The sequence below is a fragment of the Tympanuchus pallidicinctus genome, unplaced genomic scaffold (genome assembly GCF_026119805.1).
Source record: "Tympanuchus pallidicinctus isolate F22 unplaced genomic scaffold, pur_lepc_1.0 scaffold23, whole genome shotgun sequence".
In the NCBI taxonomy this organism is placed as follows: domain Eukaryota; kingdom Metazoa; phylum Chordata; class Aves; order Galliformes; family Phasianidae; genus Tympanuchus; species Tympanuchus pallidicinctus.
The window spans coordinates 400,432-427,030 of NW_026294740.1; the positions used below are offsets into that span (position 1 = coordinate 400,432).

A 26,599-nucleotide genomic window follows, 5' to 3' on the forward strand; every position below is an offset into this window, starting at 1 on the left:
GAGTATTTTGAGCAGCATGTCCCTGCAGCCCTGCCAGTTGACAGGGGGCAGTTAGAAGGCTGGCTGTCCTACAGGGAAACATTTCTTTCCCCACCTCATAATAATCAGCCCCTTACTTTTTTCTTCTTTGCCAGCACTTTTCCTGCAGGCTTTGTTTTAGAGCCATTTCTTGTAAGATAACAATTGAATCTGGTTGCCTGACATAGGCAAGGCTGCTGCAGCAACAGAGCCAGGGGCAAACACACTGATCATAGATGTGCAGCATATATACATACATACACACCTGGCCACACAGATCAGCACAGATACACTACACAGTCACATAGACATACAGACAGCCTGAACCGGCTCCTCTTGTTTCCCTCTCTGACAATTCAGATTGAAGGTCTAGTAGTGGAAATATATTTATGCATTCAAAGTGAATCTCTCTGATATCCAGGCATAGGCACTAAGTCTGTCCCATAACTGCTCTCAGATACCAGTCTTGGCCCCTAGTACAAGCACTGAGGCCATGGCACCATTCCAGTCACTGACACACTGCTATGCCCATGCACACTGAGATATGCACACCCACCCAGAGCTGGTTGCTACTCCCCTGGTGGCCTTGTCTCTCCGAGTGCCTTTGTGGGTGTGCGGATGCACTTCTGTTATGTCACCTCACGTTGCTGAAGTGCAGTGAGATCAGACGCGTCACAGCTCTTTTTCCCTGACAATTGGGCTTATTATCAGAGTAAGACAAAAGATTTGTCTTTGGCCTGTCTTTGACAAAATGCCTGTCATCCTTTTCTCTTTGTAGTCTTTTACAGACTCTGTTACAGACTGTTTCCACTTGCTGATGGCCAGAGCACGTTCCCCACTGTGCCCCCACAGAAGGACAAGAAGAACTGTCATTTGTTCTCATGTCTTGTAATTCCTAGGCCCTTCTGCAGATCCTGCATGGCATGCAAAAAGACAACTTTGGAAGTCCTTTCCAAAGGAGATTTGAGCAGGTGTCAGACATACTTCCCTCTTTCTTCGTGTACCCTGTGTTTGACTACCCATTGCCAGCATACAAAGCAGTGTTCTGCTATTTTGCTTTTGAATAATATTTGTAGGCTGTGGATCAATGCTTTCTCTTACAGTTCTTATGTACTACTTGAAATTATTATAGTGGTGCACAGTAGATCTGTTACAGTCATTTATGTGGATAAACTTTTCCACATAGGATTATAGAAACATAGAATGGCTTGGATTGAAAGAGATCTTTAAAATTTTTTTCCTAATATCTATTTTAAATCTATCCTCTTCCATTTTAAAACTATTTCCCCTTGTCCTGTCACTACATGCCCTTGTAAAAAGTTATCCAGCCAAGGATATGGTTGGCCTTCTGAGCTGCATGCACACATTGCTGGCTCGTGCTGAATCTTTCATCAACCAACACTCCCTAATCCTTCTTCTCAGGGCCACCAAGCCGTTTTCCATCCAACCTGTATCTCTGCTTAAGTTAGCCCCGACCCAGATGCAGGACCTTACACTTGGCCTTGCTGAACTTCATGAGGTTGGCATGGGTCCACCTCTCAAGCCTGTCTGGGTCCCTCTGATGTCATCCATTCCTTCTAACATGTCAAGTGCACCACTCAGCTTGGTGTTGTCTGCAAACTTGTTGAGGGTGCACTCGATCCCGCTATTCATGTCGCCTATGAAGATGTGAAATAGTACCATCCCATCACTGATTCCTGAGGTATGCCAGTGGTTATTGGTTTCCATTTGGAAGCTGAGCCATTGACCACAACTCTCTGAGTGTCACTATCAGGTCAATTCCTTATCCAGCAGTGATACATCCATCAAATCCATTTTTTTTTTTTCCGATTTGGTGACTAGGATGTCATGCTGGTCATTGTCAAACACTTTGCACATGTCCAGGTAGATGACATCAGTTGCTCTTTTTTTATCCACTGACTCTGTAGCTGCTACCAGGTTTATCAGGCACAATTTTTCCTTAGTGAAGACATGATTACCACCAACCACCTCATCTTTATTTTCCATGTGCCTTAGTAGGGTCTTAGGAGGAACTGCTCAATGATTTTGCCAGCATGACCTTTCAAATATGATGGATAGCGGCTTAACAACTCCATCCATCAGTTCCCTCAGAAGCTGTGGATGGATCTTGTTGAGTTCCATGGACTTGTGCACTGCACTTTCAGATTCTTTAGATGATCTTGAACCTTACCTTTACTCACAGCAGGAAGATCTTCCTTCTCCCAGTTCTTAGCTTTGCTTTTTACAACTTGAGTGGTGCAACCAGAGCCCTTGTGATGAAGACTGAGGCAAGGAAGATGTTGAGCACCTCAGATTTCTCTACATCCCTTGTGACCAGGCCTCCAGTTTCCTTCTGGAGGAGACACACATCTTGCCTAGCCTTATTTTTATCACTGAGAAACCTGTAGAATTTCTTGCTCCCTTTATGTCCCTGGCTAGATTTAATTCTACCTGGGTTTTAGTTTTCCTAACCTGATCCCTAGCTTCTCAGACAACTTCTTTGTAGTCCTGCCAGTTAACTCTTTCTTGCTTCCACTTCCTATAGATTTTCTTTTTGTGCAGAAATAAGTCCAGGAGTTCCTTGTTCATCCACAGAGGTCTCCTGGAATTCTTGCCTGCCTTCCTCTTTGTTGGGACTTCTCTCAAGTCTGATCCCAAATAATGATATGGCATTAAATATTTTCTCCATTCAAAAAGGTAATTGAGGAGATCCACCTGGATCTTGCTCCATTCACTTACTTTCTAGCAAGAAATCACACTCTTTGGCTACACTTTTATGGATATTCTGTGGGATTTTTTTTTCCTAGATCTCTTATGACCTAGGAAACTGAACTGCCTACATTGAATTCCACTGCTTCAGTCAAATAGCAGGACCTTAGTCTTTGGATGAAAGTAATAGTGGTGTGGACAAAGTATTCTGATCTAAATAGAAAGATGATGAGCTGCGACTGATGGATAAATCCCTTTGTTACCCTTTTAGTATATACACATTTTTAAATCTAAACATGCATAACTCTGCACTGGACTGGACCTAGCCTCAGCCAGAAAAGTGGGAATATTGCTGCCCCTAAAATTTTTCAAGCTGAATAAACATGGTCAGAGACCTGATTCCAGAAAGCACTGACTAGCAATGTGTCTTAGTTTCAATTGGAATGGGATTGTTTTCTTCAGAGTGACTGGAATGATGCTGTGTTTTGGTTCTAGCATAAAAAGGATGTTGATAAAGCACCAGTGTTTTTAGTTGCTGCTAAGCAGTGCTGTACAGAGCCAATGTCATTCTCAGTGAAGGGCCCAAGGTGCTGGGAGGGAACAGAATTAGGACAGGTGACTTACACTGCCCACAGGGATATTCCATACTATATGACATTATACAGAAAGTGTTTTGAAGGGGGGTGAGGGAACATCTTGCTCTCTTCCACTGCTTGGGAGCTATCTGGGCATCAGTCAGGGGGTGGTGAGCAATTGCTTGTGTGTCACTTGTTGTACACATTCATATATACATGTATATATGTCATAACTATTATCCTTTTCTCTATCTTAGTAAAAAGTTCTATCTCAACATCCTTCAGATATTTTCTGATTCTTTCCCCCATCCCAGTGGGAAGAGTGGGAGTGAGCGAAAGACTGTATGGTGCTCAGACACCTTCTGGGTTAAGCCAGGTCAAACATTTCTCCATGCTCTGCGTTGCTCCAATCTGTGTGCTTGCCTTGGTGATAGAAGAGTGATCAAAATAAGACGGATTCTTGAAAGCTGGTGTGCTAGTAGTACTGAAGGACAGTACAAGGTTAGTTCTATGGACGTAGAGACTTGTGAGTCATTGCCCTCCAGAGAAAGGCAATTTTGCCTTTACTGCAGATAAAGGCACCTTCATGATGACTGTCCACTGGATATTATGCTGCATTGTGAACTATTCCATTTGCTGTTTGACATTTGAGGTTCCTGTGATGAGATTATGTTGAAACACAAACACAGGTATCTGTCAGTATCTGGAGTGATAGACGAACAGGGCAATCTTAGCACTGCTTTGTGTGAGCACCAAGGCAGTTACTCAGACACTCTTCTGCCCATGCTCTCTGACTTGGCAGCCATGAATTTATTTTAGAAAAGCTGTGCTGGTACTTAGGCAGTTTATTTATTTTCTAATTTTTAGCAGTATTTATTGATACAGACTTCATAGTTGCTTGGATGTGGTCTTGGATTCACTCCTGAACCCCTCCTAAAGTCTTGTGTTCGACTTCACCATTTTCATTTATCTGGCATTTAAACATTAGTTATATGTCTTAGAAAAGAAATAATTTTCTTCACAGTTTAATTAACAATATTGTGGCAAATACCATCTATTCCTGGTACATTGTTACTCTTTTTTTTGTCCTGAAAGCTATTCTGTGAATAACTGTGGTAACGTCCTTAATTTCTCTGTAATGAAAAAACAACTTTTCCGCAGAGGCCTTCTTTTCTTATTTTACACCATGACTATCTGTTGGCTTTCTAAATGTGCCTGAAATCTTCACTGTACCAAAAAAAGAAAAACAAACAAACAAACTACAACAAAAATATCCACAAGAAACCTCCCATGTGAGTCAAGTTATCTAAAGATCTAGAAATGTTTCACTTGATTCCATTAATAAACATCATTCTGGTTGCTGGATCTTTGCTATTAGAGTAGACTACTCTGAATAATCAGCATATGAACCACTGTGTTTTCTGTCATTGCCTACCTTACTCACAAAAGCCATTTTACTCCCCCTTAACAAACAGTATTATTCTTCTTTGCACTTAGCTGTACCAGACATAAATCTTGTCAGGCAGAAGAGTGAACAGTTAAAAAAAGTGGCCAGATCATACAAATCTATGGCTTATTCAGTACAATATTTTACTTGAGAAACATTCTCCCAGGGATTTGCAGCTTGCAAACGCTGTTGTCAGCCACACTCTCAGTATGAGCAGAGCTAGAGGGATCAGTAAACCCTGTTGGAGCAGTTGATGAACCAGCTGACAGGGAATGCCCAGCCTGCCAGCAGCAGCATTTCTGCTGTCCTCTGTGTAAAACAAGAGCACATAGGAATGTTAGCACCAAAGAAACAGAATTGCTGAAACACTGATCTTTCAGAGCAAGACTTCTCATCTCAACACGCCCCAACACTAAGATGGAGCTGGGCACCAGACTCTGGAGATGGTAGGACATGTTTTCCTTATTAAAATCTCTCCTCTTGACTAATGAAGTGCATGCTTTTATTATTAGCTTTGGGAAATATCTCGTCTAAAGTGTTTCTGCAATTTAAATAATAAATAAATTAATCTCATGAAATATGACTAGAGGAATTACATAACTTTTGAGGAGGACAGACTGAGGGACAGAACTATCAGAAATCTGAATGTATTTGGGGAGAATGTGTGCAGGGCAATTTGGTCATTTGTGTTTGGCAAAGATAATCTGTCATTATGGGACTAAGAATCGCTTCTGAAGACTGCTCTGAACCAAGCACCAAAGCATGAAAAGTCTGTGATGATCTTACTGTCTCTTAATTTTACTGTTGACTTTGCTTCAAGATTTAGTTTTGGTGTGCATTTGTGGTAGCACTTCATAGTATAGAAAAATCTTAAAAACTAAAAAACTTAAGATTGTGTGATGTTTCAAACATAATGTTTGTGACTCCTAGAAGAGATGAGCACCACTTAATTATGAAATAGAGAAGCATCTTCAAAATAGCACCTGGACAAGTGCTGAATGAATGTAAAAATTGCATGGGTATTGGGCTTCTCTCTTCTCAGTAAACATCAAGGACAGTGAGTTCTGACTGAGGACATGACATTAAGAATGTCCCTTCCATCACTGACCAAATGAGATGAGGAACTCCTGTTACAGAGAAGTGGGATGGGAAGGCTAGGAGTCTCTGGGTAGAACAGGCAAAAAGAGAGACAACAGGTGGTAGAAGGAGTTGAAGAACAAGAATGATGTGGAGCAAAGGGAGAGTAGTCTTACTAGCATAGTGTTAGAATGAGAGAGTGAATAGACCAGAAAAGGTCTGAGGTTGAAATCTCTGACAAATAACAGAGTTGCCATAAGGTCAAATAATTAATATAATATAGAGTAGAGTAGAGTAGAGTAGAGTAGAGTAGAGTAGAGTAGAGTAGAATAGAATAGAATAGAATAGAATAGAATAGAATAGAATAGAATAGAATAGAATAGAATAGAATAGAATAGAATAGAATAGAATAGAATTATTCAATTGGAGGAAACTTCAGAGATTGTCTACAACCACTTGGTTGTAAGTAACCTGTGAATGCAAAGAACATGCATTTCATCCCTTATCTCTGCCGTGGCTATACTCTTCTCAGATATAGTTTCATACTACTTTTGATCATAAAACAAGTTTGACCACTCAGAGCATCTCTTAACAATAGAATAAGGTGCCATGCATTGACTTAGAGAACTATTGCAGGATGTTCTTGTATCACCTTTCTCATCAAAACCAAACCATTCTACGATTCTATGATTTTTCTGTAATTGCCATGAGGTTTCATCCACAACCTCAAATCACCCCTAGAAAACAAGTTTTATTTCTTTTTTTTTCTTTTTTTCTGTGTTTAACCTGATTGTTTACTTACATGATTTGAGTACTTTTCTATTGCAATGGTGGACATAGTCCATCCTTTAGACCAGATTCACAGCTACCCAAGAAAGGTCTCTTTCAGGATAGAACAAACATTAAAAAGTATTTCAGAATGCTGTGATTTCATATGCCATCAGAGGATGAAAGTGTTAACATTTCCGAGCACTGAAGGAAAGGAAAGCTTCCTGCTTGACCTAAACTGTAATGCTCTCATCACTCACTCACTACCTGCCATCAAGATCACTTCAGACTCTATATCTAAAAGCATTAGCAGCTTGTAAAATGGAAGTATGTTATGCATGTCGTTGTTTACACCTACCCTCTCAACTATCCCAGGAGTGTCCCACATGCTACCTTCTACCTCTTCCCTACCAGTGCTTTCCCAATTTGCATCTCCTTTTTGTTGTTTTCAATTAATTTTTTTGGCAATGTTCTTCACAGGGACTTGTAATGTGAGGAGGTTCTAGGTGCAGCCTGCCTGCCCATTACTTCTGCAGTGCCAGGGCATGCAAAAATTCAGACAACAGATTTGAAGTGTCTTTGTCCATGACAGGAAGTTTAGGCCATGCAGCCCACACCATTCTATTATGATTCTATGATTAGGTATTCAGATAGTTAGTAAATGGGCATGAAATGGATGGAGGGACACTGGGTTCACAAAAGCAGTGTGGATCCCCCTTCTTGAATAGGTCCAGTTGTTAAACACACTGCCAAGAGAGTCTTCTGCATTCCTGCATACTTCTCGTCTCACCTTTTGCCACTGAGGTCCCATTCTATCCTTAGGAACAGCACTACCTGCACCGTGAGCCAACTACGTGAAGACTGCCAAGGCTGTAGCTCCCAAAGCTGATGAAAAGCAACACATGCAAAATGTGGGGTCATGTATCAACAGCTAGATGATATTTTAGTGATTATTTTCTATCTTTCCCTTTTCCTTTCTCACCTCATTGCTTTCTTTCTCTTGCTCTCCCTGTCTATTTCTCCCTTAATACATCTGGATTTCTATCTTTTCTTTCTGCATTTGTCTTTCTCAACCTTTCACTATCTTTCTCATTCTCTCCATTTTCCTCTTCTTTGCCTTTTCTATTTTTCTCTCTTCCTCCGTCAGTAGAGAGGAATTAAATTTTTTGACAAGGCACTGCTAATGGGGCCTGAGCAGTGGCCTGAGTGCTTGTCTTGGATATGCTTTGGAAACAGGAATGCTGAATCTAGCATTATTGACAAGAGGTGTCTGGTAGGAATCATGTTTTTTTCCAAGATCAATTACCTTTGCATCAGCACTTACCAGGTCAAAGCAGCCTGACTCCAGAAATAGTGTGTCAACACAAAATGACTCCTGTCCTCCATGTATGGCATCAAATCACAAAGGGAGGAGTAACTAATTTTCCTTACACCTGCCATTAATTTTCCACTCAGATTCCAAGAAGTCATTTCTGGGATGCTCAGTGGTAAGGCCAGGTCAGCCCAGTGCAGTGTGCAGTTTTGGTGTTGCAGTTATCTGCAACAGATAACTGGATTGAGATGTCATAATTCAGAGAAACTGTAATGTTACCTTTTACCAGCTGAGCATTTAGTAACAAATCTGAATCTGAATCAAATCTGAATCTGAAACAAATCTAATCTGAATGTGTATGTTTGGTGGCCCTGTTAGGCAGGGGGGTTGGAATTACATGATCCTTGAGGTCCCTTCCAACCCGGGTGATTCTGTGATTCTGTGATTCTGTGAACAAATTTTCAAGACATAATTGCTGACACATGAGAAGCCATAACATTTTCAACTTCTTCATGACTCTTTCACAGTTGGGCCACATAATTTGTTTTGGATAGTCATTGTAATATTGTCCAAGGGGAAGAGGGACTTTAGGGATCAAACAATGATTCTGGGTTCATTGTGGTATTCTTTAGCCAGTCAACAGGCTGAATAACGTACCCATGGACCTAGAAATATTTCTACAGCTTCACTGATCCACAGTTGCAGTACACTGATTTCAGAATTAAGCCTTATTTGTAAGTTTAGTTTGCATGATCTTCTCTTAAAAAAAAAAAAAAAAAAAAAAAAAAAAAGCAAGGACGAAATCAAGCCTCTGGGAGAACACTGTGTCTGATGTTCCCCATGCAGCATGGATGGTGATTAACCCAGGGTGTTCACATGGGAGGAACTGAACAGTGCAAATATTCTTTGGGCTAACATCCAAGGGAAAAGTTTTCCATAGCATAAGATTCATGAAAAGGGCTTGGCTATAAATATGCATCTTAATACAGAAGTTATTGTTCTTTTTCTGCCTTTCAATATGTGGAAAAAAAGATTTTGTCTACAAAGAGAGAATCTCACGTCCTTTTGGAGCATGCTGGGGAATGAAGATTGGAGAGGGGCTGTCTCCCCTCTTTGGATCCCAGATATCACTGGCATTGATGCAACTTTCACAGTTTCATACATAAAGATGCTGTCTCTCAAGAGCAGTCATACGCAGGGTGTCATCTTCTCCTCCAATATATTTAGTTGCTGCTTAGCAAAGTACATCCATATTTGGTTACAACATGAGAGGACTCCATGGGTCTAAGGCTCAGTGTACCTGGGAGAAAGAGAGCCTCCTGATCCCAAATGCTGGTGCTGCAAGTACACTGCTGGCTGTGGTTGGTGTCAGTCTTTCCTCACACTCCTTCCTCCGCATCTCTTTGGCAGCAACTCCAGTTCCTTTCTCCAGCAGCCTCACAGCTCCTTGAAGTGTTCCATGGAAACAGTGATGCAGAGCTAGCTAGGACCTCAGGGGCATAAGAGTCCCTGTATTGAGCATACTGACATTAGTAAAGCCCATAGCACATGAGTGTCCAACCTTTTGGCTTGCATGTGCCACACTAAGTGAAAAGGAACTTTCTTGTCCTGTGTACATGTATGTTGTTCCAAAGCCTCCTATTTATTTCCACAAAAACTACCACAGAAACAGAGAGCAGAGTAACACAGTTTGAGCAAATACATAACACAAGTTTTCCACTGTCACCACCATCAGCTATGAATTTTTACCAGCAATGAATAAAAGCCTGCATGCTTTACTTGTAATAATCTACCAGCAGAAGTGACCCACTGTCACTGTCTGTCATCACTGCTGAAATATACCACACAAATTCACTATATGCCACTCCACATCCACTGCCACATCCACTGTTTATTCTCCATAAATGTTCATGAGCATCAATGAATATCAACGTTTTGTCCTCACGGAGGAATTCAATTCCAGGCCTTTGCTTCATATACATTTCCATGTCAGGCGTCATTTTGTCAAAGTGCCTCTCTGCTGCCATCTGCTGCACAACAAGAGAATGTAAAGGGAGATGAGTGGGAAGGTCCAACCTCTACTGCCATCCCACCGATCTGCCTCTGACATTGTGTGACAACATGATAAAACAGGAGGCATTACTTTCAGAGCAGCCCTCATCATGAAGACAATATAGTTAATGTATATAAAGTAACAAAACTTATTTTAATTTACTTTCTCTATTAAAACAATTTAAAAAGAGGGCAAAAACTCCCTCACAAAACTAGTGGGATATTAGACCTTGTTTCTGTGAAACAAACAGATCACCCTGGTTCGATAGCAGTGGTTGTAATTCTCAATGAGCTTTTGAGTGGTTGTAATTCTCTGATGAGCTCTCAAGGTGCTCATCAGAGATGTTTGATGACATTTTGCTCCTCCTGTGCTTCATCCTTCAGAACAGCTGTTCACCAGCACACACACTGCCAAAAGTGAATGAGGTGTGACTGTGATGCGAGGAGTATTTCTCTCTGGTAAGAGACAGCTGATAATGGTCTGGTGAAGTGACATTGTCACATTTTTGTTTCCAGCTCTAAACATTCCATTTGAAAATTTGTGGATAATGAATTTATGTTGACTGAAAATGGAGTTGCAAATAAATAAAAACATTGATGAATTTTTTTTTTTTTTTTTTGCGATCTTGAGACCTATTCCCAAATTCCTTTACGAAACTGGAAGGCATGGCTGCATGTTTTTGCTGTTCAGGATGATGCTTAGCCAGTGTATCAGAATGCATCCAGTCACTGGCCATCAGGTGAGCTGTCCCTGCCCTGCACTCCATCCCTGGGCTCAGCCCAGATGGGCTCATGGCACAGTGAGGTCTGCTTGCTGCTGAGCGGAAGGGCCGCCATGATGGCGTGGGGCAGGGATGGCCGCAGGGACAGCTGGGCCAGGCTGCATTCAGACCATATTCTGTTGGTTACATATGCCTGCCTTAGCAGATATACAGAATGCACCAGGGTACAGTGCTGCAAGGATGGCTTTTCTTTATTTCTAGCTTCCCTAGCCTGACAGGCAGTTGCCTTTGTAAAACTCTTATTCCATGTGAATGAAGAAAAGATATTTCTTTACAAGTGACTCAGATTACAACGCTCTTTGCTTCGGAGTAAATCAATCCAGAGGTGATGTCTCCTAAGGCTGAGTAGACTCTTGCTTCACTGCCAAAAAAAGTTGCAGTCAGTAGCACTATCTGTGCCTGGAAGATTTTCTTCGTAGCCTCATTTTTCCTCATTTTTGTCCTTCCCATATGTTTTGTTTGTTTATTTGTTTGTTTGTTTGTTTGTTTTTCTTTTTAGTTGTTACTCTGTTAGGGTTGAAGAACACTGCCTTTTAGCTGTGAAAGGAAGGTGCAAATGGCTACCATGGTCGGTGTTCTGCTGTTTTCTCATCGTGTTAGGCAAGAAATTCATGTCATATTGTCATGTTCCTGGAGTTGTTCCCATTTCAAGTTTAAATTTTTTTTTTTTAAAAAAGGAGTTCCTCTTGCTGTTTACCCTTATACATTTATACATGTAGAAACTGCATTGTTGGGGAACATTGTGTAGTGCTGCAACATTTTGCTTGCTCTGTTGGCAATGAATGCTACATTTAGAGTTCTACACTATAACATTAATTCTCTCAGAATCATCATTTGAAAAATGCACACCCATTAGTAACTGTAGCAACTTGAATTCTGACAAATAGCACTACTGATTCTGCTGTGTATGCAAAGAAATCTACAGACTTTATTCTCTAGACATTGACATGGTTACAAAGACATAGCAGAAGAAGCTTCACATTTTGTGCACTCCTCACGCTGCTTTGCTGCCTCATGACATCCTCACTCTTCCCCTTCTATCTTCTTACTGTGAAACTCCCGGCTCTTCACTCGGAGCTTGTTGACCTGTGACTCTGCAATGTCAGCCCGCTCCTCGGCTTCCTCCAGCTCGTGCTGGATCTTGCGGAACTTGGAGAGGTTGACGTTGGACAGCTCCTCCTGTACAGGGAGAGGGAGTTGGTGAACAAAGACAAGCGTTTTACTTCTCCTGTCCCTACATCTTGAGGTCTATCAGGTCTTTTGCAGGTTAAGGCATGGACTTCTTCTCAGCACTCTATCAATGGTTAAATATAAGCCTCCTCAATCTCAGTTATTCAGGAAACCACTACAAAGTCAAACAGCTGACCACTAAACTTCACACAAACTTCTGTTTCCATGCTTATAAGCCACTGTGTGATTCTCCCTTGCAAAATGACTTTTGTTCCCACTCAGCATGGTACTTACAGCCTCCTCAGCTTGTCTCTTGTAGGATTTCACTTTCATCTGCAGTTTGTCCACCAGATCCTGGAGTCTAAGAATATTCTTCCGGTCTTCCTCAGACTAAAGCGGATGGTAAGCAGGAGAGAAATTATTTTCCCCACACGACAAAATGACATTTCCTCTTGGACTTCATAGAGAAATGCAGTGGCTTCCTATAGAATGCTATGTCAACACAAAGATGCCATCAGCCTTACCTGGTAGGTCAGCTCCTTCACCCTCCTCTCGTACTTGCGCACACCCTTCACGGCTTCAGCGCTGCGCTTCTGCTCAGCATCAACCTCCCCTTCCAGTTCCCGCACCTGCAATGAAAAGCCCATTTTGGAGCTTCCCTGCTATCTCTGACCTGGCATTGCACACACTTGCACAAATACCAGCCCTACGCACCCTGGCCTCCAGCTTCTGGATTTGCTTCTTGCCTCCCTTCAGGGCCAGCTGCTCTGCCTCATCCAGACGGAGCTGCAGGTCCTTCACCGTCTGGTCCAGGTTCTTCTTCATCCTCTCCAGGTGGGCACTGGTGTCCTGCTCCTTCTTCAGCTCTTCTGCCATCATGGCCGCCTGGAGGAGAAAGAATCCCTTTGTGACTGGAGATATTTGGGGAGAATGCATCCACCATCAGCAGTGGAGGCATGCCCCAACTCACATCGGTGATGGCCTTCTTGGCCTTCTCTTCAGCATTGCGGGCTTCCTGGATGGTATCCTCCATCTCACTCTGAATTTGGGAAATGTCTGATTCTAGCTTCTTCTTGGTGTTGATCAAGCTGGTGTTCTGTTGAAGAAAAACCACACGGCATATATATCATATACATATATGTCATCACTAATTTTCAGTAAAATACCATTTCCCTGCTTTCACATAGAGTTCTATTGTTTTTTTATAGGAAGAATGACCCTTGCTGATAATAGTAATGGTAGAGGTCTGTTGAAGTTATGTACTTATTGAAAAATCAAAACAGGTCTAATCATTAAATGCTTTCAACCCATGGACTTGCCTGAGTATGGAGGAGCTGCACACGCTCACTTGCATCCAGAAGCTCCTGCTCAGCCACTTTCCTTGACCTCTCTGTCTGCTCCAGGGCTGCCCGTAGTTCCTCAGCCTCAGCCTGCAGCAGGTTTGCTCTGCGCTCCACCATGGCCACCTGTTCCTTCAGGTCCTCCTGTGTCCTGAGAGCATCATCCAAATGTATCTGAGTATCCTGGTTGGAGATATGAGACATTGTGAGGCACGTTCCTCCTATTTTCTTATTTCCTATTTTCACATCACTGTGGAGCTGATAGAAGACAGTAAAACTTTTATCAATGTAAGAAAATGGCGAGCACATCTTTGGTTCAGACATACTTTGAGCACTCCTTGTGTGTTTCTCAGGTTCTTTTGTGCCTCTGTAGCAACACGGTTGGCATGGCTCAGCTGGATCTCCATTTCATTCAGGTCTCCTTCCATCTTCTTCTTCAGTCTCAGGGCTTCATTCCTGCTCCTGATCTCAGCATCTAGGGTGCTCTGCATGGACTCCACAATTCTGAGGTGGTTTCTCTTCAGCTGGTCAATTTCCTCATCTTTCTCTGCTATCTTTCTGTCAATCTCAGATTTGACCTGGTTGAGCTCTAGCTGAAGGCGCAGAATCTTCCCCTCTTCATGTTCCAGGGAGGCCTGAATAATAACAAAAATATGTTTTTCTTACAGTTTTCTTCCAAATTATCTCACAGGAAAGAAATGGAAAGGCACTATTATACTCAGCATGATAGGTGTACCAATGCTAGACCTTCAGACCCAGTACAAACAGAGCAATAACATTTGCTCTATGCTTTTATCTTTCACACTGTTAAACAGGACTCCACATGCTAAATCAGTGATTATGAGCATGTACCTCAGCTTCCTCCAAGGCAGCCTGGATTTCAGACTTCTCTTGCTCAATCTGCTTCTTGACTTTCTCCAGCTCATGAATCGCCTTTCCTCCCTCTGCAATCTGCTCCGTGAGGTCAGAAATCTCCTCTGTAGAGAAGAATGAACATTCACATGGTCAGGTATAGAGCATAGAGGGAAAGGCCCTGTGACCCCAGCATAACAGGTCTGCTCCCATCACTGCAGGCACAGACCCAGGTGGAGAGGTGGGCAGGAAAGCTTCTGAGAAAGCCCTGCCAGCAGGAAAGGCTGAGCGACTTACGCTGCAAGTTCTTGTTCTCACGCTTCAGCGTTTCCAGGTGGTCCAGGGACTCCTCATAGGCATTCTTCATCTTGAACAGCTCTGTGCTGAGGGAGCGAGACTCCTTCTGGGAGGCCTCCAGCTCAGCCTGCGTTTCCTCGTACTTCTGCTTCCACTCCGCCAAGATCTGAGGAAAAACAGATTGTGAGTTTGGATGCGACAATCATTGTGTGCCCAGGAAACACAGGCCTGGAGCCCAGAATACCTTGTCAAAGTTCTTCTGCTTCTTGTCCAGAGCTGCGCAGGCAGCATTTGCTCGCTCCACATCAATCATCAGGTCCTCCACCTCATTCTGCAGCCTCTGCTTTGTCTTTTCCAGGGAAGCACATTTGGCATTCACGGCTTCAACGTGTTCCTCTGCCTCCTGCAGGCGCTGTGCCAGCTTCTTCCTGGGAAGAATAAAGGGCATACCACAGTCAGCAAACAAAGAGTACATCTTACTCTCTTGCTTTTCTTAACAGTGCACCTAACCACTACATAGTCTGTAATCTACAACCCTTAGTTCTCTGACTGCCATTTTCTGCCTTCCGTGCATATTTTCATTTTCGAGTCCACACACATTAAAGGATGCATTTTTCCTCCTCTTTGTCATCCATCCCAAAGCACGACATTGGCTTCTCACTGGCAATACTTCAGGGTGTGTACTTTCAATTTTCTGTTATAACTTTCTGTCAGCCTTCCCCACTCTCCCCACATACTTGGCCTCCTCCAGCTCCTCTGTGCGCTGAATAGCGTCCGTCTCATATTTGGTTCTCCACTGGGCCACTTCGCTGTTGGCCTTGGACAGGGCACGCTGCAGCTCACCCTTGGCTTCCTGCTCCTCCTCGTATTGTTCCCGGAGCAAGTCACAGTCATGGCGGGCAGACTGCAAGCCATGGGCCAGAGCACTCTTGGCCTAGAGTAGCAAGAGTGTTTGAAAAATGAATGACAATTTCCCAACTGAAATGTTTTCAAAAATTGTTTCTTTATGAAATTAAAACAGTCTTTTCAATGGAGAACGAAGTGTCCAGCATTCATAAAAATATTAGAGAAAAGATGACAGTGAATGAGCAGCAGAGCCAACATGGGAGGACATACAATTTTCCTCTATGTCATCATACTGCTTCCATCATTATATGTTTGTCTGAAGCACCTCTTGGTCAAGAGGACCTACAAGATGAGGCAGAGTTTTGGAAAACCTCCTCACCTTTATCTCCTCCTCCAAATGCCTCTTGAGTTCCTCAATCTGTTGGGTGAATGCCTGCTTGCCTCGAGACAGCTGAGAAATCAGAGCATCTTTCTCCTCCACCTGGCGTGAGTATTCACCTGGGAGAGTTTGTAGATACATAGGTTTTAACTGCCACTGATTACAGTGCTGTGGACAGTTACGGCTCTAAGACATTACATTTGGGAGAGCTTACAGAAACTAAAATCTTTTTCCATATATTTTATCCTCAAAAGACAGAAAAGTCCTCCTACTACAACTCTCTTATATTGTACAAGGAAACATCAGAGTTGTGAAATGTCTCACCTGATTCTGTCTGCAGACGAGCTCTTTGAGCATTAAGATCATTGATCATCCGTTGATGCTCCTCTTCTTTTGTCTTAATCTCACTCAGCTGATCTTCCAATGCTCGGCATGTCTTCTCCAGACTTGCCTACATATAAACATAGACAATACAAGCTGGGTCACTGTTATTCAAAGAAAACTAATACTACTTTATGATGGTCTGCTAAGTCTTCAAGAGAAGCAAGGTACAGACTGCTCCTATGCGCACACACTCTGTAAGACCTGTAATATACCTTGGCTTTGGAGACAGACTCCATGTTGCTGGCCAAGTCATCAATCTCCATCTTCAGCTCACTCTTCTCCTTCTCCAGCTTCTGCTTGACTCGTTGCAGGTTGTCGATCTGCTCCCCAAGCTCCGCTGTGCTGTCCGCATGCTTCTTCCGCAGGGCGGCAGCCGTGGCTTCGTGCTGCAGCGTGGCCTCTTCCAGGTCACGGCGCATCTTCTGAAATTCTGCCTCACGCTTCTTGTTCATCTCAATCTGAGCTGCCGTAGCCCCTCCTGCTTCCTCCAGGCGCTCACTGATCTCCTCCAGCTCCCTGGAGAGGTCAGCTCGGTGCTTCTCTGCTTTGGCCCGAGAGGTTCGCTCTGCCTCGATTTCCTCCTCCAGTTCCTCAATACGGGCCTGGGGAGCATCAGGGACCCTTCACACCCATGTCCTTCTCCTTCAGATGTTTTCTGAAGGCCAGAAGGGAAGGACCAGAGACTTGCCTGCAGCTCCTTGATCTTCTTCTGCAACTGCATGCCCAGGGCTTGCTCATCCTCAATTTTGCTCTGGATTTGGCTGATTTCAAAGTCTTTCCTTTTGCACAAAACAAACTGTGTTAACACCTGAACAAAACCTCCTACGTGCACCTGCCCAGCACTCAGGTGTCCCACAACCTCACTTACTTCTTCAGTTTCTCATCCAGCTGCTGCTTATCATTTTCCAAATCCATTATGCTATCATGGGCCAACTTCAGGTCTCCTTCAAGTTTCCTCTTTGCTCTCTCAAGGTCCATGCGCAGCTTCTTCTCTTGCTCCAGGGACCCTTCCAGCTAAACAGAATGGGATCATCAGTGCTCTGCCAGCCATGTTCATATATATAATAGCCATATATAATAGCCATATGCTTTTGTTCTTACATCATCCACTTGCTGCTCCAGCTTGGTTTTAGCTTTGGTCAGCGTATTGACTTTGTCCTCTTCAGCCTGCAGGTCATCCAGTGTCTGCTGATGGGCCTCTTGGAGGGCTTTCTTCTCTTTTGTCAGCTTGGCAATGTTCTCATCCAGGGCTGCCATTTCCTCTGTAAGGTTTTTCACCTTTCAGAAGAAGGGAGCAAGTATAATTAAAGCAAGTAGGTTCAAGACTCCTGTAACATTTGGACTTACAACCCTCTTGAGTCTTTTCCAACTCAAGACATTCTGTAATTCCAAAAGCACAAAAACACAAAATGTTCTTTATTGGAGTGTGAGCAACAACTTCTGCCTCGTACCTTGTTTTCAGTGGCATGCTTTTCCTTCTCAACCTTGGCCAACGTTAACTCCAGGTCATCTATATCTTTCTTCAGCTCTGAGCATTCATCCTCTAGTTTCCTCTTCTTGGCTGTCAGCTCGGCATTAATTTCCTCCTCATCCTCAGCCCGTTCTGTCACTTCCTTAATTTTGGCTTCCAGCTGGATTTTGGTTTTGATGAGCTGGTCACATCTTTCCTCAGCATCAGCCAAGCTATCTGCTTCCTATGGGGAGATACAAGATATCTTTCTTTTCTGTAATTTTAATAGCTACTATATATTTTTTTTTCATCTTTTATCACAGGAAATTTACAAGTTACAAAAATGGTAATCAGCTTCCCTTTCGTAATTGATGGGAGGTAACTATACTGTTCTTTAGAATGCTAGATAAAGAAGAATATCACTCTTCTACACTCATTAGAATTATTGCACACCTTATAGTGGCATATTTGAATTTCTAACCACTGTGTCTGGAGTTTTTAATGCTGATTTAAGGTTGCTCTATATTCTTTCAGGCTTTGATATTTTACTGGGATAGCTTTCTACTAAATAGCTGCAGACCTCTTTACTAGTAAGACATTCAAAACTGGTGTTCTCATTTAGACTGAGAAAAAATATGCTATAGATATTCAGTTTTCTAACTGAACAATAAAAATTACATAACTAAAGGAAACATGAGCCTTTTCACCTTTCCAAAATCTGCCTGTATTAGGGTGCTTCCTTTCACTTTATCAGGGATTACTGAACTCTCCTGCGCATAGTGAAACACCTTTCAACAATCCTGGGAGATGAGACTTTTTCAGAAGCGGGAGCTCCATATTCATTTCTTCTTGGACTGAAGCAAATTTAAAAATATACTTCCCCACTTCTCAGTAAATGAATAACCACTAGTTATGGAGCAGCTGAATTTACAACCGTCAGTTTGAACTCTAGAATTTAATATTTAGAATGAATTCATGGTATACATTAGATCACGATGAGACCGATCTATATCTTGCAAGACTCACTGAGTATCTCATGTTGACGAGCTGTAGATGTCTTCTTCTACATAAAGCAAGAGAACTGACTCACATCTCAAGTTACTTTTTACTTTACAGTGAATATCAGAGGCCACCAGGCTATTGCCAGACAAAAATTTATTCAACTTCACAATCAATATGATGCCTACCTCACTAAATAGCTGACATTTCATCATATATAATCTTGGATGTCATCTTGGGAAAGAGCAATCTGACTTTACACACCCTTTTTCTGGATGGAAAATAAATGACAATACTCACAGCCTGCACTTGGAGCTGCAGATCATTTTTCTCTTGCAGCAGGGACACCATTTTCTCCTCCAGCTCCTTCCTCTTGGCCTCAGACTTTGCAAGCTCTTCCTTGGTCTTCTCAAACTCTTCCTTCATGTTGGCCATCTCCTTCTCAGACTCTGCACTCTTCAGCAGGGGCTTGATCTTGAAGAACAGCTTCATCCAGGGCCAGTGCTTGACATTCATGAATGCACGAACGTTGTACTGGATGCAGAAGATGGACTCTCTGAAGCATAATTAAAATGCACATTTGATTACTTTGTGTGATATGATTACTAGGACTTTCCCCAAAGTGCCTTTAAGTGAAGATGGGGAACACCTACCTCCTCTCCACCATTCTCTGGTACTCCACTCTCATCAGGAAGCCCCTGCACCTGGCCTGTGTGCGAGTGATGAGCTGTGCCAGCTTCTCATCCCTCATCTCCTCCAGGAGTCCCAGCAGCCCAGCTTTGAAGAACACCTGGAGAAACAGAACATTGCAGTGCATCACTGTCAGAGAGAACAAAACACAGATACAGGGACTGAGTTGAGGAGAGTTGGTACCTTGGTGTGACCAAATTTGTACTGGGTGTGGTCCACATCGATTGACCCAAGAAGCTTCTCAGAAGCTTTCTTGCTATCAATGAACTGTCCCTCGGGGATGGCGCTGGCATTAAGCACCTTGTACCTGGGACAAGCAAAAGAGAAAGCTAAGGCCATTCTTCCCAAATCTCGACATTACTTACAGTCATGCTAACAGGCAGAGTGCTCTTACCTCTGCTTGAAGTCTGCATAGAGGACCCTGCTGGGGAATCCTTTCCTGCAAATCCTGATCCCCTCCAGCACGCCGTTACAGCGCAGCTGGTGCAGCACCAGTTCATGCTCCATGGCACCTAACAATTAATTTTACAAATGAATGCCACTGTTTCCACCACCGAGGGAGACGACTTTAGTGTCTCTGCTGGAACATCTTACCCGGTGTTTTTGTTTCATTTGGGATGATGCAGCGGACAAAATGAGGGTGAGTACTCCGTAGGTTGGTCATCAGCTTATTTAAGTTCTCCTGTGGGACCACAAGTTGGTATTTGTTTAAAGGAAAGCTTAGATTCTCACTCTTAGGTTCACACACCTAATGATGAATATGTACTTGCCTGAAACTGGTGCAAAATTAGTTTAATTCTAATTTGCAGATATTAAAAACAAGCAAACAAACAAAAAACTTACCCGGAAAAGAGCTGAGACAGTCTGGAAAGAAGACCCCTTCTTCTTACCACCCTTCTTGCCACCACCACCACCACCAGCCTCTGATAAAGTGAAAATAATAAAATATTTTTTATTTCTTTCAGACCAATTCATCATTGCGCAATTTTGTAGAATCACTGCACACCAAAGAGCTGACATTTCAGAAGAACTGACCTGCCTCTCCACCAGCAGAGGCAAACAGTAAGGCCAGTGTCTTCACAGATGACTTTTGGTACAACCCAATGACAGTTTCGTTCAGGGGGTCCTTGTTCTTCTCAAGCCAACCAGTGATGTTGTAGTCCACTGTGCCAGCATAGTGCACCAAGGAGAAGTGGGCCTCAGCCTTGCCTTTGGCAGGCTTGGGCTTCTGGAAGTTGCTGGACTTGCCCAGATGCTGGTCATAGAGCTTGTTCTTGAAAGAGGTGTCAGTTGCCTTGGGGAACATGCACTCCTCTTCCAGGATGGAGAAGATGCCCATGGGCTGAAAGGAACAGCAGTAAATAGAATAGAGATAAAATATAAATCTGCTTTCATAAGGAGACTGGAGTAAAGCATGGGAATTTGAGAAAAGGATCCGAGTTTTTTTAAGCTTTGGACATACATTTCTGATAAAAATGTGAATTTATAGTGTCTGAAATTGTTGCATTTCAGAACAGATCTCATCACAAGAGACACACAGATTTTTCTAAATTTTTTTGAAAACTCTAATGGATCAAAAGTAGATATTTATTTTTGCATCAAGCCATTCTCTAGCTAACAAGATGCAGACAAAGGTGTCTAATTAAATTTGACATTTGTTCAACAGATCAATAGATGCTTTAGATACTTCCTGAAATCATATTTTGATGAGATATCCTTATCTTTTCATTAATGCATAGGAGGATATTATTCAAAAAGTGTTGTCTTACAGTAATGAATTTATTCGGTTCTGTTTATCCGATACCTTTTTTCTGTGTGCACCTCTGGTTTTACTTACAAATTGTGTTTGTGAAATCACAACATTAATATTGAGATCATAATCCTAATACTGAAAATAAAAGAGCTTGAGTTTCTATAAAGAAACTGTTTTATCTTTGCAGACTTTAAAATATGCTGCAAAAAATCCTACATATCAACTTATGTATGAAACATGTTAATCCTTCTATTTGCAGATGAGTGAAATTGCAGTTTGTTTTTTAAAATGTTTACTAAGGTACTTCATGGATATTCTAATGGTACTTAATTTGTAACCAAATTGCCATTCCCTAAAAATTATTTTCTGAAGTAGAGCAAAAAACTGATGCTGTAGAAAAGCCCTGGAATTCTGCCACAAACAACAAAAACCATCTTAGATATAATGAACGTACTTTTTCAATGAGCTCAATGCAGGCAGCCAGGTCCATCCCAAAGTCAATGAACTCCCATTCAATGCCTTCCTTCTTGTACTCCTCTTGCTCCAGCACAAACATGTGGTGGTTGAAAAACTGTTGCAGTTTCTCATTGGTGAAGTTGATGCAGAGCTGCTCCAAGCTGTTGAACTGTGCAAAAAATAAGATTTGCTTGTCAAGGTGAAGTACTCTCTGTAGAGCTTACTCCTGTTCTAACTCCAGTTAAAGTTTTTTTTTTTTTACAGTTTAAAGATCTCTGTGTTTTGGTTTGGTTTTTTTGTTTGTTTTCGGGTTTTTTTTGTTTGGTTTGGTTTGGTTTGGTTTTGGTTTTGTTGTTTTTGTTTTATTTTGTTCCTGTTATTTTTAAAGCAAATTTCAAAATAATTTAGTAATCTTATCTCTAATAATGTTCAATTTACATCTGTTTTCTGTTTTTTGTTTCTGTTTTTTTGTTGATATTATGTACATTTTCCTGCTGAACTAACAGAATATATTAGATGTTACAAATGTTTGCCAATACCAGCCTGCACTCAGGTGCTTTACCCTAATTCATACAAACCATGCTTGCCCACCTTCTGTGCTTGCGTTGAAGGAAGTCAGTAGCATCCTCCTCTTGGAATCACATTACAGGTCTTCAAAAGCAAAGGGTATGTACTGCCCTCTTTTCAATTGTTAGGACAAGTTTGTATGGGACTTCGGTTTAGCTTTCTATTTAGATGTTGTATGCTATTTGACAGTGGATTTTTTTTTTTAATAATAAGCTCTAGCTAGTGAGAAACTACATTTGTGGCAACTATATAAAAGGTAGCAATGCAATTTCTTCCCTTTGTACTTCAGAATACTATTACATGAAAAATATTTGAGGCTAGTGCTTTGAGATGGAGAAAAAGCAGTCACATATTCAAACGATGTGGCATATTCAAAAAGGCAAGCATTTCCAGAAAACTGGAAATTTGCTGCTTGCAATAAAATGCAGACCTTTATTTAAAATTGTAAGTGAACAGCATGCTTTCACAAAACAGAATAAAAGCAACACATCTCCAGTTTCTTATGACCTGCAGTGGTCTTTAAAGATTTTACGTTATTTCTGACTTTCTTACATCAAAGATCTCAAAGCCAGCGATGTCCAGGACACCAATGAAGTACTGCCTGGGCTGCTTGGTGTCCAGCTGCTGGTTGATGCGAACAACCATCCACAAGAACATCTTCTCATAGACAGCCTTTGCCAGAGCACCAACTGAGTTGTTCACCTAAAACAGAGAATAATGCAGCAGGAGCAGAACAGCACCCAGAGCAAGAAGTACAGTATCCTAGAGGTTCCCAGTCATCATCTGTTTCTTACCTGCTGCACAGTTTGACCCTTGGTCACATACTCATTCCCAACCTTGACGCGGGGGTAGCACAGGGCCTTGAGCAGGTCTGCTGAGTTCAAACCCATGAGGTAGGCAGCCTTGTCTGCAACTGTGTGCAGAGGAAAAGAGTGATACAGGGGCAGTGATGAGTGAACTGTGGATTTTCTCTAAGTACTTTAAGTTAAGTTCTTTAACTGCAATACTTACAGTAGCTTAAAGGAAATTTTGGAAATATGATTACTGTGGAAACTGAGATTTATGTCTTCATAAAAGTGAATTGGAGCAAGATACCTGACTTCTACCTGCCAGTTCTGAAACTATTTCTGTTATTGGCAGCTCTCCATATTAGTAGTACCTTCTGTGCCATCTGGCTCTGCCTGCTCCTCTCGCTGTTTCTGCTTGAACTTCAAGTTCCCATAGTGCATGACAGCCCCTGTCAGCTTGTAAATGGCAGTCTTTTCATCAGCAGTGAAGCCCAGGATGTCAATCGCACTCTGACAACAGATTCAGTGAATGTAAACGCCACGTATATTAAATGTATTAATAAATCAATTAAAATTTCTATGTATAACTTACATCTGTAGCCATAAGCTCCTCCTGATCATTAATGCTGGGAACAGTGATCTCGCCTTGACTCACAAAGTGGTAGTCATAGGGGTTGGTAGTTACGAGGAGCATGTCTGTAAGAGGGAATAGGACATATCTGGGCGTAAGAATGAAGACAAGTATTAACTATGTTAAGACTTTACTAAAAAAAATGCTACTTCCTACCAATTAGCTCCGGCTTCTTGTTGGACATGATCTGATAAAAGATGTGGTAGCTTCTTTCAGCCTTGAGCTGGAAAGTGACCCTGGACTTCTCCAGCAGATCTGTCAAGAATGGTAGGAGAAACTTAGCAAAAAAGGCAAGGACAGTCAGAAAGAACATGGCCAATCAGGCCTGGAGAGTCTCTTACAAGTTTCAATGTCAGCAGAAGCCAGCTTGCCTGTGGCACCAAAGTGGATTCTGATGAATTTACCCTGTTGAGGGGAAAAAATATGCCTTGAGATTTCACTAGAAAAGACCATAATCTTGTGACACTATTATTCACAGAGGGCACATGTTGAACTAAGAAGTTTTGTGAATTTGGTTTTTGGAGTTTTGTCCCCACTTAAAACAGAAATAGAAACAAACAAACAAACAAACAAACAGAAGAAGAAACCAAAAGCTACCAAACAAACACAACCAAAGAAATCCCACCACAAGCAAAAGAAGAATGAAATTCAGGAAAAATTGTCAAAACTAAGATAAAGGCCAAGTTTTGCTGGATATCCCTGATTGCAGAGGAGTGGGAAAATTATTAACAGCCTTTTGTCATTTATGCTTCAGATGGATATAGAAAAAGAACTGATGGAATAAATGTTAAAATTATTATTATTATTTTTTTATCTTATGGAAAATGGAAGGTAGCATTTATCTTCTGAATAGTGGAGGTACACAGAATTTAGAATTTGAAGCTGGGACCATGGATTGGCATTGCAATTTTTTCAAGAATATTTCACAGCCTATCTACTAATGAGCCCTTTGAATGAAAAGAGCTACAAATATGTCATAGAGCAGTTCAGTTTGCTACAGGATGTCTTAAAAACTTTTTTGTCCTATCCCTCAGCTCGTATAAAGGTCTGAACAGTTAAATTACTTGACCTGCCCAGTACTGTATCTAACAGAAGTGACAGTAATATTTCACTGATTAAATACAAAATTCTAGTTTTTCATTATAGAAAATTTACACAATTTTATATCAACAGTCTGCATGACAGATACTAGGGGTGTGTTTAGATATACATATATATAAATTCTAAATGCTCAATAATAAATATATTTTCATATATTTTAATGATGCCTCTTTTTACACATTTATTAGCTGTAAAATACTTCATGTAAAGACAATACTAAACTGTGTAAAACAACTACATAGTTAATTAGAGAATTAGATAGGTTTTTGTTTAAAAAAGTATGAGGAATCAACTAGTTCAAGAAATGCATCCATCCTATCACATCATTTCTGAAGTAACAGCTCCTGTTCTGATATTCTTGCTTACCCACAATATCAAAATGTCTCATCACAAACTTACAAAGCGTGAGGAGTTGTCATTCCTCACAGTCTTGGCATTTCCAAAGGCCTCCAGCAGTGGGTTGGCACTGATGATCTGATCCTCAAGCGTTCCCTACAGGACGATAGTTGTTCATTTACAGTGTTTATTTGATCCACGTAGCAATTAAAGACTGAGTTTTCAGTCTGTCCATTGTAGGAGCTCACCTGCATTTTTCCAGACTGCTCCTCCTTCTTCTTCTCCCCACTAGCTGCAATTGTTGCAAAGTACTGGATGACACGTTTCGTGTTCACAGTCTTCCCTGCACCAGATTCTCCGCTGTCGAGCCAAACAGAGAAGCAGAGAGCATGAGGTCAGGGAGAAGGTCCCCTGGCACAGGGCAGCCCCGCAGGGACCCGAGCAGGAGCGTACTTACGTGATCAGGATTGACTGATTCTCGCGGTCTGTGAAAGAGGCAAAAGGAAAGAGATTTTTAAAATGGAGAACAGAGCAAAACTGAAAATCAGTGCAATAAATTTAAATTCCACTGACAAAAAAAGTGTTTGTTTTTTTTTACTTTACTATGAATAGTTTATTCAAATTATCGTCCTTGTAAATTAATAACTTTCCATAAACTTTAAAGAACCTTGAACAGATGTGGGTTTTTTTTCCATACTTCACTGTTAAAGTCTATATTCTCCTGCATGAAGTAGAGAGAATATTTTTCATTTCTGTTAATTTTGATAGTTTTGTTAACTTTCTGCTACTTAGACTGCATTTGCAGCAGATGCAGAATTTTCACAGAACAGATAGAGTTCATAACTTCCTGACTTATAAGTCCTGCTTGTTATTTCCCATAACATGTTAGTTGTGGTTCTATAGCTTCTTTCTAGAAGTAATGATGTAAAAAAAAACTTTTCAAGCCAAAAACAATTGATGGAAATAAAGCACAGATTGAGTGTTAAAATAATATCAACATATTTATCAGCAATATTCTTTTTAGTACATTTACTTTGAGTACCACTCACCAGTCAGCATGAACTGATAGGCGTTGTCAGAGATGGAGAAGATGTGTGGAGGGGCCTCCTGGCGCTTTTTGCCTCGGTAGGCCAACACCACCTCCGGGTTGTACACCGGCAGCCACTTGTAGGGGTTGACAGTGACACAGAAGAGGCCCGAGTAGGTCTGCGAGGAAGGGACACGGCACGTTGGCTTCCACTCAGCCTGGCACAGCAGTCCTCCCCAGCTACCAGCCCAGGAAGAGAGCTGCTGGTACTTACGTAGATCATCCAGGCTGCATAACGCTCTTTGAGGTTGTACAGCACAGCGGGTTCGTGGAGGTGGGTCATCATGGCCATGTCCTCAATTTTATCGTACTTGGGAGGGTTCATGGAGAAGATTTGATCTTCCTTCACGGTCAGAGTCTGCCAAAGAAAAGACAAATCCCTGCATGTCAGCTCAGAGACCACTGTGGAAATCAAATGGCGTCCCTCAGCCTTTCTTTTCACTCACTTCTCCACCTTCAGTCTTGACGGTGACCTTCCCAGATTCTTTGCTTTGGATTGTCCCTTTCACAAAGGATTCTTTGGGATGCACCACAAAGACAGATGTCTTGGCATCAAAAGGCTTGTTCTGGGCCTCGATCCTCTCCTTCTCTGACTTTCGGAGGTAAGGAGCTGCCTCCCCAAAGACAGCCATCTCAGCATCTGAAGACATGGCTGCACTTTATGGAGGGTCTTGTCAGCAGAGAATTCTATGGAAGAGCAGATATGTTGTCCAAATGAATCAACAATTTCTGT

At 41.9% G+C, this 26,599-nt stretch overlaps 1 protein-coding gene and 2 long non-coding RNA genes across 4 annotated transcripts in view; 2 read left to right on the forward strand and 1 right to left on the reverse strand.

The window, feature by feature from the left end:
* LOC128083191 (uncharacterized) overlaps nucleotides 1-26,599 on the forward strand; it is a 234,202-nt gene that overhangs the window by 68,803 nt on the left and 138,800 nt on the right. The gene's annotated exons all lie outside the window — the stretch shown is intronic.
* LOC128083190 (uncharacterized) overlaps nucleotides 1-26,599 on the forward strand; it is a 155,945-nt gene that overhangs the window by 35,042 nt on the left and 94,304 nt on the right. The window contains exon 1 of one of the 2 annotated variants that reach the window (XR_008207980.1): nucleotides 17,441-17,513. The exons of the other annotated variant lie outside the window; for it this stretch is intronic. This is a non-coding gene — a long non-coding RNA (uncharacterized LOC128083190). Of the gene's footprint in view, nucleotides 1-17,440; nucleotides 17,514-26,599 lie in introns of those variants that run through there. 2 annotated transcript variants of the gene reach the window in all.
* On the reverse strand, nucleotides 11,749-26,516 carry LOC128083188 (myosin heavy chain, skeletal muscle, adult-like). Its single transcript, XM_052688199.1, has 38 exons — nucleotides 26,313-26,516; nucleotides 26,081-26,224; nucleotides 25,829-25,985; nucleotides 25,237-25,264; nucleotides 25,028-25,139; nucleotides 24,843-24,935; nucleotides 23,684-23,747; nucleotides 23,499-23,597; nucleotides 23,304-23,407; nucleotides 23,083-23,221; nucleotides 22,718-22,836; nucleotides 22,476-22,625; nucleotides 21,355-21,525; nucleotides 20,183-20,489; nucleotides 19,991-20,070; nucleotides 19,742-19,829; nucleotides 19,542-19,659; nucleotides 19,331-19,454; nucleotides 19,111-19,247; nucleotides 18,758-19,013; nucleotides 17,460-17,702; nucleotides 17,110-17,286; nucleotides 16,877-17,022; nucleotides 16,697-16,787; nucleotides 16,221-16,610; nucleotides 15,949-16,075; nucleotides 15,625-15,743; nucleotides 15,137-15,333; nucleotides 14,644-14,827; nucleotides 14,400-14,565; nucleotides 14,103-14,227; nucleotides 13,577-13,885; nucleotides 13,230-13,433; nucleotides 12,881-13,006; nucleotides 12,625-12,795; nucleotides 12,435-12,539; nucleotides 12,205-12,300; nucleotides 11,749-11,919 (listed from the first exon to the last, which is right to left on the reverse strand). The coding sequence occupies exons 1-38, from the start codon at nucleotides 26,514-26,516 to the stop codon at nucleotides 11,764-11,766; spliced, it is 5,826 nt and encodes a 1,941-aa protein (XP_052544159.1). The 3' UTR covers nucleotides 11,749-11,763.